This window comes from Scylla paramamosain, chromosome 32 (genome assembly GCF_035594125.1).
Source record: "Scylla paramamosain isolate STU-SP2022 chromosome 32, ASM3559412v1, whole genome shotgun sequence".
NCBI lineage: Eukaryota > Metazoa > Arthropoda > Malacostraca > Decapoda > Portunidae > Scylla > Scylla paramamosain.
Window position 1 is genome coordinate 8106255 of NC_087182.1, and position 12500 is coordinate 8118754.

Genomic DNA, 12500 nt, shown 5'->3' on the forward strand with positions numbered 1-12500 from the left:
TAGATGCATGAATATGTATACTGGACGCCGAATACCGAGGCACAAGCCGGATATACACGTAAGAGCCGCGTAATTAATTATTAATAATTTCACACGACAAGTCTGTCCAAAAACTAATCACGTTACCTTGTGTTGCAACTCCAACCAGTCAGTGTGACGTTGCCATATCACGGGCGTTATTTTTCCTGCCTCCAGATTATGGCTTGTCAGAAAAACATGTGAGGGTTAGTTTGTTCTCTCTACCTTGAAGCTATATCTCTCCTCCTCCTACTTCTCTTCCTCCTTCTCCTCCTCTTACTCTTTTTCATTCGTCTTTATCATTATCGTTTTCTTCTTCTTCTTCTTCTTTTTCTTCTTCTTCTTCTTCTTCTTCTTCTTCTTCTTCTTCTTCTTCTTCTTCTTCTTCTTCTTCTTCTTCTTCTTCTTCTTCTTCTTCTTCCTCCTCCTCCTCCTCCTCCTCCTCCTCCTCCTCCTCCTCCTCCTCCTCCTCCTCCTCCTCCTCCTCCTCCTCATCCTCCTCCTTGCATTACACTTTATTTATTTATCTTTTTTAGCTTCACGTATTCCTCTAAAAGTATTCCTCTCATCTTCCCTCGCTTTATTTCCTCTCCTTGTCTCCTTGCTTTATCTGAGCACCTTTCATCATGCCTTTCCCTTCCTGTTTCCCCTTCCTGCCTTCCCTTCCAGTCTCCCCTTCCTACCTCCCCTTTTCCTTCCCCTTCTCCTTCCCCTTCCTCGCTACACCTGCCAATCGCCCAGGATGAATGAGTGATGATAGAGTCCTGAATGTATAATTACAGATATTATTATTCACCTTGCAAGAACGATAATGGAAGTATGAATATTAACGTATTTGTTTCACCTGTCTGTGTGTGTGTGTGTGTGTGTGTGTGTGTGTGTGTGTGTGTGTGTGTGTGTGTGTGTGTGTGTGTGTGTGTGTTTGTATGTGTGTGTGTGTGTGTGTGTGTGTGTGTGTGTGTGTGTGTGTGTGTGTGTGTGTGTGTGTGTGTGTGTGTGTGTCTAAAATGTAGAAACTGTCACCATTTCATTATTAACCCTTCGTTTCGTGTGTCATTTTTTCTTATTAATACTTAAAAAAAACAACAACAGAAACATCAACAGTATACAGTAACATTTACTACTACTACTACTACTACTACTACTACTACTACTACTACTACTACTACTACTACTACTACTACTACTACTACTACTGCTCCTGTTGCTAACGCTATTGCTACTACTACTGGTACCAATAATAATAATAATAATAATAATAATAATAATAATAATAATAATAATAATAATAATAATGTAATAGCCGTAGTAGCAACAACAGTAGTGTGAGAAGTAGTAACGATAATAGAAAAAGAAACATAAGTAGCAGCAATACTCGCAGTAGTAGCAGCAGAAGAATGAGAACATTCCTAACAGTTTCCTCAATATCAGTAAGAACAGAGAATCAGTATCAGCGGGATAATGATCTTTTACTACTAACTTTCCTTCATATGTTATCATTAAACTTTAATCTTCGTCTTTATTAACTCCCATCGCCGAATAATTAAAACATGTGTCATCATATCTAATCAGTTTTCCCATCTACCACCACCACCACCACCACCACCACCACCAGAGTCATCATCTCTCTATCAGATTTTCTATCATGTCATTATCAGAAAGCGAACGAATGATCGAAGTCCAAAAGAGAGTGAAAAAAATGTACTCCCCCTTCTGCTTGGTGCACTCCAAAGGTCTGCATTTAGTCAGTGTAATAATCCCCGTTAACTAGACGAGTTGCTTAATGAGAGATAATCAAGGGTAATTATGAATCTTCATCTGGGACGCGAGCAGAGTTAAGAATAAAGAAAGATAATGAACAAAAGAAATCAGTGTTAAGAAAGTGAATATAAGATAAAGTTTCATTGGTTTTCTTTCCTTTCTTTTTCCTTTCCTTCCTTTTTTTCATTCATTCATTAGTTTGTTCATCTCTACTGCGGAGTTGAGTAGTTTACTAAAGTCTAAGCTTCATATTTTCTGGTAGAACATAACTTATTCCACTTCTGCTCTTGTTATTCTTGTTATTGTTATGCTTCTCTAGTTCATGACGTTTGTACTGTTTGCTTAGTACTCGACGGAGAGAGAGAGAGAGAGAGAGAGAGAGAGAGAGAGAGAGAGAGAGAGAGAGAGAGAGAGAGAGAGAGAGAGAGAGAGAGAGAGAGAGAGAGAGAGAGAGAGAGAGAGAGAGAGAGAGAGAGAGAGAGAGAGAGAGAGAGAGAGAGAGAGAGAGAGAGAGAGAGAGAGAGAGAGAGAGAGAGAGAGAGAGAGAGAGAGAGAGGGGCTGAAGAGCAAACACAGGAAGGATAAATTACAAAGAAGGAAGGAACGAGGAGGAAAGAAGAGGAATGAAAGAAGCTTAACTGAAGAGGCTCATAGGAAAGGAGACAGACAGACGGACAGAGTGAGACAAGGAAGGCAGGAAGAGAGAGAGAGCAGGGGGGGATAGAGAGAGAGAGGGAAGGAAGCAGGAAAAAATGAAAGAAGAGAGAGAGAGAGAGAAGAGTCGGCGAGAGGCGAGAGAGAGGAGGAAGAGGAGGTAGAGTTAACTCCACACTATCAACACAACTTGGGAGTGTGTGGTAACGGCCCAACTTCGTCGAAGGAAGGAAGGAGTCCCGAGATTATATGAAGGAGTGTGTTCAGTGAAGGAAGGGAGAGAGGGGAGGAAAGAGGGGCGGTATGGAAGGAGCGAAGGAGAAAGATAAAGAATAAGAGAGCACATGGAAGCTTTAGGGATGAGTGTAGAGTGAAAAGGAGTATATAAGATAAAGGAAGAGGAGAAGGAGGAAAGGGAAATGGAAGAAAGTGCATGGAGGAATAACAATGATAACAACAACAGTAGTAGGAAAGGAAGACAAGCAGAAAAACAAATTTACGTAATCTAGATTAATCACAGCAGAGAGAGAGAGAGAGAGAGAGAGAGAGAGAGAGAGAGAGAGAGAGAGCCAATGCCTCTTACTGTCAGAAGAGAGGCTGAGGCTTAAAGAAAGAGAGATGGTGAGGAAGAAAGAGATGAGAACGGAAGAGGAGGATGTTGGAAGAGCAAATGGCCATAATGAAGAAGAAGAACGGGATGGGAGAGAGAGAAAGAGAGAAAGAGAGGGAGAGAGAAAGAGAGAGAGAGAGAGAGAGAGAGAGAGAGAGAGAGAGAGAGAGAGAGAGAGAGAGAGAGAGAGAGGGAAAAAGGAGAGGCACATCATAAGACTCGGTTCTGTTTACTCGCATGGAAGATTAACCTACGGGAAGGGTTGAGAGAGAGAGAGAGAGAGAGAGAGAGAGAGAGAGAGAGAGAGAGAGAGAGAGAGAGAGAGAGAGAGAGAGAGAGAGAGAGAGAGAGAGAGAGAGAACTCGAAACATTTTATATATATTTTCTCCCCTCTTTCATTCGATTATCAGTTATCCCTCTCCCTCCATGCCATTTCTCTCTTTCTCTCATTCTCTCTCTCTCTCTCTCTCTCTCTCTCTCTCTCTCTCTCTCTCTCTCTCTCTCTCTCTCTCTCTCTCTCTGTGTGTGTGTGTGTGTGTGTGTGTGTGTGTGTGTGTGTGTGTGTGTGTGTGTGTGTGTGTGTGTGTGTGCGTGTGTGTGTGCGCATCTCTCCCGTCTCCCGTCTCTCTATCCATCATTAGCAGACTCACGGTCAGAGAGCCTCGTTCAAACCTGCCACTAATGAGAAGCCTAATACTTTGATCGCCAGGTTTCATCGGGAGCGAATTAAGCAGTGACGTAACACTAAGCCAAGGAATTAAACGCAAACACACCCCAGAAAATAAGGTACCGTGCGTGTATATGAAGAACGATACTGGGGAAAGTAAGAGAGAACGTGTTTTGGAGAGAGAGAGAGAGAGAGAGAGAGAGAGAGAGAGAGAGAGAGAGAGAGCGAGAGCGAGAGAGAGAGAGAGGAAAAAAAGGTGCATATTCCAGTACGTTTCGAAATATTTCCCGGTTCTTGGCATATGAAAAATTGTCGCGCTAGGGAGACTTATATATATATGTGTCACAGTTTAGGCAGGAAGTATATATGCAGTAGTAGTTTGGAGAAAATATACATATACACACATTTTTTTAGGGATGAAATTTGCGTAAAATGAATGGACGTATTTATGACTTGGACTTAAAAGTTTATACGTATACGTGGTTTTATAGCCGTCATGTGTCTTTGCCTGTCGCTTCTTTAAATGTAGAAAAAAAAAAGAGGAAAAAGGCAGAGCATCACATCACAGCTGAAGGATGTTAATGGCGGAGTGAAGGCTGGAAATATGGGGACGCATTGCTCGTTTATCCCTGATTGGCTGACCATAAATTGCTGGCCTCGTCTGATTGGCCAGTCAAATGTGAGGTTGTGTTTTGATTGGTTGGCTTTGGAAGCAGAATATTCCCTGATTAGCTGGATTGGCGTGTAGATTTTTTCTTTTTTTCTTCTTCTGTAAGTTACCGATTCGTCTATTAACATATCGTGCTCTGTGTATGTTTACTTTCATTTATACTTAGATAGATAGATTGATAATTAGATAGATAGATAGATAGACAGATAAAGAGACATATAGATAGATAGACAGATAGATAGATAGATAGAATAGATAGATAACTAGACAGACAGACAAACAGATAGATAGATAGATAGACAGATAAATAATAGATTGACTGTCAGATAAATACATAACCTTAGCATAAATAAATGTTCCTACGGGATATATGATACAATTTGATAGACCTCCGTAGACAGTTTAGGCCTAACGCGACCTTGAAATGATCCCCCCTCACCCCTCTGACCTCCGATGCTGGGTCAATATGTCGTGACCTGATGCGTGCGTGCGTCTGTGTGTGTGTGTGTGTGTGTGTGTGTGTGTGTGTGTGTGTGTGTGTGTGTGTGTGTGTGTGTGTGTGTGTGTGACTGCGAGCCTGTATGTTTGGAAACTTTGTAGTAGAATATATTGTATTTCTCGCGAATACACACACACACACACACACACACACACACACACACACACACACACACACACACACACACACACACACACACACACACACACACACACACACACACACATACATACACACACACACACACACGCGCGCGCGCGAACAAAAAAACAAAGAAAAAACAAGAAGAAAGGGGAGAAGAGAAGAGATGCAGTGATTTCAGTACAAATGAAGGAATTGATAAACAAGGAATGATAGGCATGGAATGAGGGAAGAGGTGAGAGGGAGAAGGTATTGGGCGAAGAAAGAAAAGAAGGGAAGAGAGGAGATGAAGAGGAGGAAAGAGAGGAGAGGAGGACAAGAGGTTGGTGGCAGAGACTGCAAGGGGAAGATGAGTGTCTTACACGGCAGTAGACTGGACTAATGCGATTATGGGAATCTCTCTCTCTCTCTCTCTCTCTCTCTCTCTCTCTCTCTCTCTCTCTCTCTCTCTCTCTCTCTCTCGCTCGCTCTCTTTGCTGTTTCCTACTCTAAAAAGGTTTTAAAAGGAAGCATTACCATAAGAGAGAGAGAGAGAGAGAGAGAGAGAGAGAGAGAGAGAGAGAGAGAGAGAGAGAGAGAGAATATCATTAGTAGTCGAAGGGTGCAGAGAAAGAGATAAAGGAGGAGAGAAATAAAAATACATATGAGGAAGAGGGAAGGAAATGATGGAGAGAGAGAGAGAGAGAGAGAGAGAGAGAGAGAGAGAGAGAGAGAGAGAGAGAGAGAGAGAGAGAGAGAGAGAGAGAGAGAGAGAGAGATTTGCATGGACAAAAACTTGTAAATCCATCTATTTATATTCATTTATGATTTAGAAAGGAGAGATAGGAGAAGGAGGAGGAAGAGGAGCAGGAGCAGGAGGAGGGGAAGGGAGAGGAGGAAGAAAGAGGGTTAGAGAGGAAGGGATTGGAAGGGGAAGGAAAAAAGCGGTCAATGTAATCCTCTTGGTGTAAAAGTTGCAGATGTAATACGCAATAAATTGCACACGAAAGGATATCGAATGGATGTTGATATTGAGAGGAGAAAGAAAGAAAAGACGAGAAGAAGCAGAAGAAGAAGGAGGAGGAGGAGGAGGAGGAGAGAAAAAAGAAGAGGAATAGTAGAAAGAATAAGAAATGTAATAGCTGCTGTAATGATAAAAATTCAATTATTATTACGACTATAACAGAGAGAGAGAGAGAGAGAGAGAGAGAGAGAGAGAGAGAGAGAGAGAGAGAGAGAGAGAGAGAGAGAGAGAGAGAGAGATGCATGGTTGGGGAGAGGAAATTCAAGCCATTATCTGCCATTTCCTTTCCTAAACTGTCCGCCATCTCTGTGAAATTACATGTATTTATTTATTTTCCAACATATCTGCTCCTCTTCATTATTTTCGCCAGCGTCCTCCCCCTTCACTGTCACAAAACCCTTGCTGCATCCAATTTATTCACTATTTTACAGAATAATTAACTTTCGATAACGCTGCCTGGCTCTGGCTTTGGCACGGGAAGTTGTGAGTCTGGCTTGGCGCTGCTCGACCTTGTGGCACTCTTGGTACTGTTGTTGCTGCAGTGTTGGTGCTGTCGACATCATTGACACCGCTTGTTTTGATGGTACTGTTGGCATTACTGGTACTGATGATAATGGTGACATTGCTGGTACTTTTTGCACTGTTGGTATTATTGTTTTCTTTTGGCACTGTTGTTATTGTTGCTTTCTTTTGGCACTGTTTTTCACTGCTGGCACTAGTGGTAAGGTTGGTATTCTTGGTACTTTTGACTCTGATGGCATTGCTGGCAGTTTTTGGCACTGTTGGTATTTTTATTTTTTCTTGACACTGTCTGCTCTAGTGATAATGTTGGCACTGTTGGAATTGTTGGTTTTCTTGGCACTGTTGATATTGTTAGCAGTAGTGATGATATTATCATTGTTGGCATTGTTGGTTTCTCTTGGCACTGTTGGCATTGTTAGTACTAGTAATAATGTTGGCACTGTTAGCGGTGTTGGTTTCTCTTGGCACTACTGGCATTGTTAGCAATAGTGATAATGTTGGCACTGTTGGTACTTTAGCACTGCTGACATTACTAGTTCTCTTGACACTATTACGTATCACTGTCACTGGCATTATATCTGCCTTGAAATTGAGGCTGCTTGTCTTGGCACTGTTGTCGAGGCCCATAATCCTCTCATATTTCAGAGGAAGTAATTTTTAATGTTTTTTTTTCCTTCTGTATTTTTTTGTCTATTTTTTTTTCTAATTATTCACTTGACGTAGTTTTCATTATCTATGTTGTAATAACGTCGAGATTTCATCAGAATATAAAAAAATATTGAAGCTGCATATTTTCCTTTGTATCTTCAAAAGTTTTTTTGTTTTTTTTTAATATTTCCTACGTCCTCATTAATTCTGCTATTGCATTTTTCTTCCTTTTTGGAGCATTGGAATTTTTATGCTGAATAGAAGCTAATTATTTTTTACTGATATTAACATGTTCTGTACAGTTTAGAACTGTTGTTCATTATGTAATGGGATGGTCAGTTTATGTATGTATTCTCTTAATTCTTTCAGATGGATTAAACAAAAAAATGTATCCATAATTTAGAAAGACTTGATAGATAGATAGATAGATAGATAAATATCCACCCACTCACTCACACACACACACACACACACACACACACACACACACACACACACACACACACACACACACACACACACACACACACACATGGCGTATTCATTGTGTTTTTTTGTTTTTTTTTACCGCTGTGTTCCGTTATTTCTCGGTATTACTTTGTCGAGTTTTATATCAGAAGCATTACTTACCATTGTGTGTGTGTGTGTGTGTGTGTGTGTGTGTGTGTGTGTGAGAGAGAGAGAGAGAGAGAGAGAGAGAGAGAGAGAGAGAGAGAGAGAGAGAGAGAGAGAGAGAGAGAGAGAGAGAGAGAGAGATATTACATATTTTATCTAGAAACAGGACAGTCTGTCACACATTTCACTCGTCACCTCGAAAAACAAAAAAAATGGAAACCCCACGAAAAAAAAAAAAAAAAACATGAGGGAGAAAGAAAAAAGTCGAGGTGGGGAGGAAAACGGTGATGTGTGGCTGTCAGTGTTTACATGAAGCAAACTAAGAGAGCGGCTTCCTCTTGGCTTAGTGGCGAGACGTGGCATTGCCTGGAGGAGGTCTCGGTAAATATAGACGCGAGGAAAGAGATGAAAGAGGAAGCGTGAGGCGCGGCTGACAAACTGATTGATTACCGCAGCACGCGAACAAAAACCAGACGAAATACAGAAAGAAAATATACTATGTAATTCGTATTTTATTGATTGAATGTCGCGATTTGTACTTAAGTTTGGACTACATTCATACACTTTTCTAATTCGTAAGAAAATGGAAGTGATGATAAACTGATTGAATCTCGCAGCTCATCATAAAAAACAGACGAAATAGAGAAACGCCATAATGTACTTATGGTACAACATTTGGATTCTTCTCGTTTCTAAACGACTTCCCAACATTAAACAAGAAAGTGCTCTGTGAAATGTGAGTTATGGAGAGGAACAAAACCAAGACAACTAGTGAAAGAAGACCCATAAGCAGGTACAAAGCCCCAGAAATAGAAAGAAACCAGATCGTACTCTTTGAAATGTAGATTATGGAGGGCAAAAAGGAAAAAAAAAAGTGAGAGAAGAACCATAAAGAGCTGGAAAGGCAATAGCAGTCTACGTTTAGGTTTGTGAAACCTCGTGAACTACGCTTAACTTGGGATTACTTTCATACACTTTTCTAATCCATAAGAGAATGACAGTGATGAGTAGCGAGCGTCACCTTCTCAACCACAGAGCGATGATATGTATTTAATGAACTTCTCGAGTGCTTTCCCAGTTCATTAAAGCTGATTTTCTACGCGGGGCACTAATGAACAGTACGCGTTTCTCGGTATATATGTTAAATGAACTGAGTGGAAATATACTGTGGTGAGTGGGGAGATAAGAGTGCCGTATTCTCAAGTGTCTATGTCTTATCTAAAGTACATTGGTGATCTCCAGAGGAAGTTGCTGTGGTTTTCAAAAAAGTTAATGTTTCTAGTGGTTCTCCTTCATTGATGATATAAATACCCATGAGAACCCGACTAATTATCTTTGTAGCCTTTGAAAATAGCTCTTGTGAGAGTCCAGAGTGTTTCAAAATCAGGATTCTGTTTCATCAATAAAATAAATACCTATAAAAAGCTGATTAACCGATTAACCATCTCTCTGGCCTCTGAAAAATGGTGCTTGCGAGGGCTAAAAGCGCTTCAGAATACAGGCTAAGTGTTCTGGCAGCAAAGCTTCAGGACAAAAATAAAAATTGGAAGAGAAGTTCAGTAATAGCACTTAATAGCTAGAAGGTATGCTCGTACTCATGAGGTTAGACTTGCCCCGTGTCAGCCGCGTCGTGTGACTTTAATAATGAACACAAAAATACTAAAAGAAAAAAAGAAAAGTAAAGGATGATACTGGACATTGTTTCTTCTTTTTAAAAGTGCTCTTTGTGTAAATGTTTCCAAGGTAATATCTCTTTCTTTTTTTGTCGTGTTGAGAAATGTTCAAGAATATTACTAACGGTCTTTTACATGCTGTTGTGGTTTTTCTTGGCATTATGATCTTATTTTTGACAATAAACGCGTATTTTTCTCTCGATTCATACTTCTAACTTCTGCTCCCAGATTAGAAATTATTCTGTCAGTCGAATCAGCATCTTCCTCCATTCCATTCTGCCCTGTAGTGTTTCTGGCATGTTTTATCTACTTCTGTTTCTGGCATGTTGTATCTACTCAGCGTCTTTTGTACTGTATCTGTCTTTTTCCTGGATCTTCAAGTCATATGGAAGATAGATTACACAAGGAAGTATACATAAAGGAGAAAACGTGTAATTTATATGTAATCACTTGCTGGAAAATAATTTTTGGCATGTTATATCTACTCTGCCTCTTTTTCTGGATCTTCATGTCATATATGGAGGAAATTCACATAAGGGAAATAAAACATGTAACTCATATGTAATCGGAGGCAAGTAATTTCTGGCATGTATCTACTTATTGTCTTCTGTACTGTATAATTCCTTCCTTTTGTATCTACTCTACTTTTTTTTCAGGTTCTTTAAGTCATATGTGGCGGAAAATTACACATGGAAATACACATATGGAAGAAAATATCTAACTCATATGCAATCGGTAGCAAGTACTTTCACGCCTCACTAATGTTTTTTATAATGTTTCCATGTTCCTCTTTCTGAGCCTTCTTGGAGCCTGAGTGACCGGCAGCCCGGTGTCCACCCTCACTCATATTTATTTCGCAATGATGCGATGCGTTTTTGTATTTTAAATGAAGAACTGTAATCTGAGCCCGGAAGGTCTAATATCTCAATAATCCCCGTGTGATTACGAAGCGTGCTCTCCTCCATCATGCATGTTTTATATTCTAGAATCAATTCAAGGCTATAGTGCATCAGCAAGACCAAAGTGGTAGTATTCTGAGCGGCTGCGTTACGGCGAACATCGGGCGTGACTAATAATAAAAAGGGGGTAAAAATAGATGAGAAGCACTTCGATGTCCAGGAATACGAGAAGAAGCCGCTGAAAAGTTACACTCTTTCTCCTGCTTTTGTTTTGACCAGTTCAGCTTGGATTTTTCTCTCCTGTGACTCTCTCTCTCTCTCTCTCTCTCTCTCTCTCTCTCTCTCTCTCTCTCTCTCTCTCTCTCTCTCTCTCTCTCTCTCTCTCTCTCTCTCTCTCTCTCTCTCCCCCTTTCGACAATCCATACCAAACAGCGTTACAAGAGTCATTATATTTGTCATCATTTCTTTGTGTTCCTCTACGCATGATGCCTTTTCTATAGATCCTTCTTTCCTCCTTCGTTCCTCCCTATAGATACTAACCCCCACCCCTTTCCTTCCTCTCCAGGGTGCTGCGGCCTGAGGGAAGGGCCGCGTCTGCTGGAGGAACCACCACCGAGTATCTCCTTCCCCAACACCCGCGGCGTCTCTCTCACCTGCTCTGCCGCTGCCACGCCGCCGCCCACCGTCTCCTGGGTCACAGCGGACGGTATGAGGGCGGACGACGTGGCAAGTTTGAGGACGATAACCAACTCCCCGACCCACGCCCACACTCACGCCCTTGCCTATAACTCTACCCTCACTCTGCTCCCATTCCAGCCTGACCAGTACCGACATGACCTTCACGCCGCGACCTACAGGTATGTTTGTGTGTGTGTGTGTGTGTGTGTGTGTGTGTGTGTGTGTGTGTGTGTGTGTGTGTGTGTGTGTGCCATTATGTGTGAAATTATAGTTAGGTCTTTCCTTTCCCTTTGTTAGCATTCACTGTAAAAATAGTTTGAATGGACAGGAAAAAAGGGCTGAATGAAAGAATAGGAGGTCAATTTTTGCCATTTATAAGTTGCAAGTTGATTTAAGAGAACGTAGTATAAGAATGGGTGTATAAAAATAAGTAATTATGTGGAAGAATTGCCAAGTATTGAAAATATAAAGTAGCAAACGTAGTGTATGCATTGTAGGTATACATGTATAATAGATAGTAGGCTCATACGTATAGTAGGTGTAAATTAAGTGTGTATTAAGTGTACAGGGACGGTCACACTCACCTGTCATCCTCCCACAGGTGTTTGGTGACTAATAGCGTGGGAACCGTCACCTCCAGGCCGGTCTCTGTCAACGCAGGTGAGTTAAACTGTGTCTTCCTAATTCCCGTCGCGATCCTTTTTATATCACCTGTTTTTACTGGCAGTTTTAAGAAAGGTCTTCCGTAAGCCAAAACGGAATATTTTCTGGCGTTCATATGAAATTAGATTTTCAGTTTCTGGAGGAAGGTATTATTTGATGAGCAGGTGTAGTGGGACGTCTGCATTATTTTCTTCTGTGTGGAAGAGAGAGAGAGAGAGAGAGAGAGAGAGAGAGAGAGAGAGAGAGAGAGAGAGAGAGAGAGAGAGAGAGAGAGAGAGAGAGAGAGAGAGAGAGAGAGAGAGAGAGAATTTTTTCCATTCCACATTTCATCGCTTAAGAAAATTCACAAGTATTTCTCCTTAATTTCACTTTCTCTCCTCGTATTGTTCGCTGCATAATGGGAAGGATAAGTGAAAATAGTCAAACAAAAGTGGTTCAGTGTGACTTCTTGAGAGTGAAGCACCAGAAGTGTCCAAATCTTCAAACAAAGAGTTGGAGAAGTGCCAGAATTCTCCTTCTTTCAGCCGAGGTGGAGGCGCAGGAAGAAGGGGAACGATGGACCGGAAAAGAACACACATTCCCATTGCTCTCCACGCTCAAGAGATTCCCGTTTTATTCTGTTTAATGTAAAGAACCAGCGTTTGTTATTAATTCAGAACACTTCGATGTTTTTCTCTTCTGCCAGTGAGAGAATTCAGCTCTAAAATGGTCATCTTTTGAGGAGAAATGGAATGGTGTGAGAAATATTTACCTCGTCCTTAATTTTGTCTTTCCTTTTT

At 41.0% G+C, this 12500-nt stretch overlaps 1 protein-coding gene across 1 annotated transcript in view; it reads left to right on the top strand.

The window, feature by feature from the left end:
- LOC135089169 (cell adhesion molecule Dscam1-like) overlaps positions 1-12500 on the top strand; it is a 181000-nt gene that overhangs the window by 64676 nt on the left and 103824 nt on the right. The window contains exons 2-3 of the mRNA XM_063984467.1: positions 10946-11237; positions 11660-11718. Of these exons, the coding sequence (XP_063840537.1) occupies positions 10946-11237; positions 11660-11718 (351 nt within the window). The remainder of the gene's footprint in view (positions 1-10945; positions 11238-11659; positions 11719-12500) is intronic.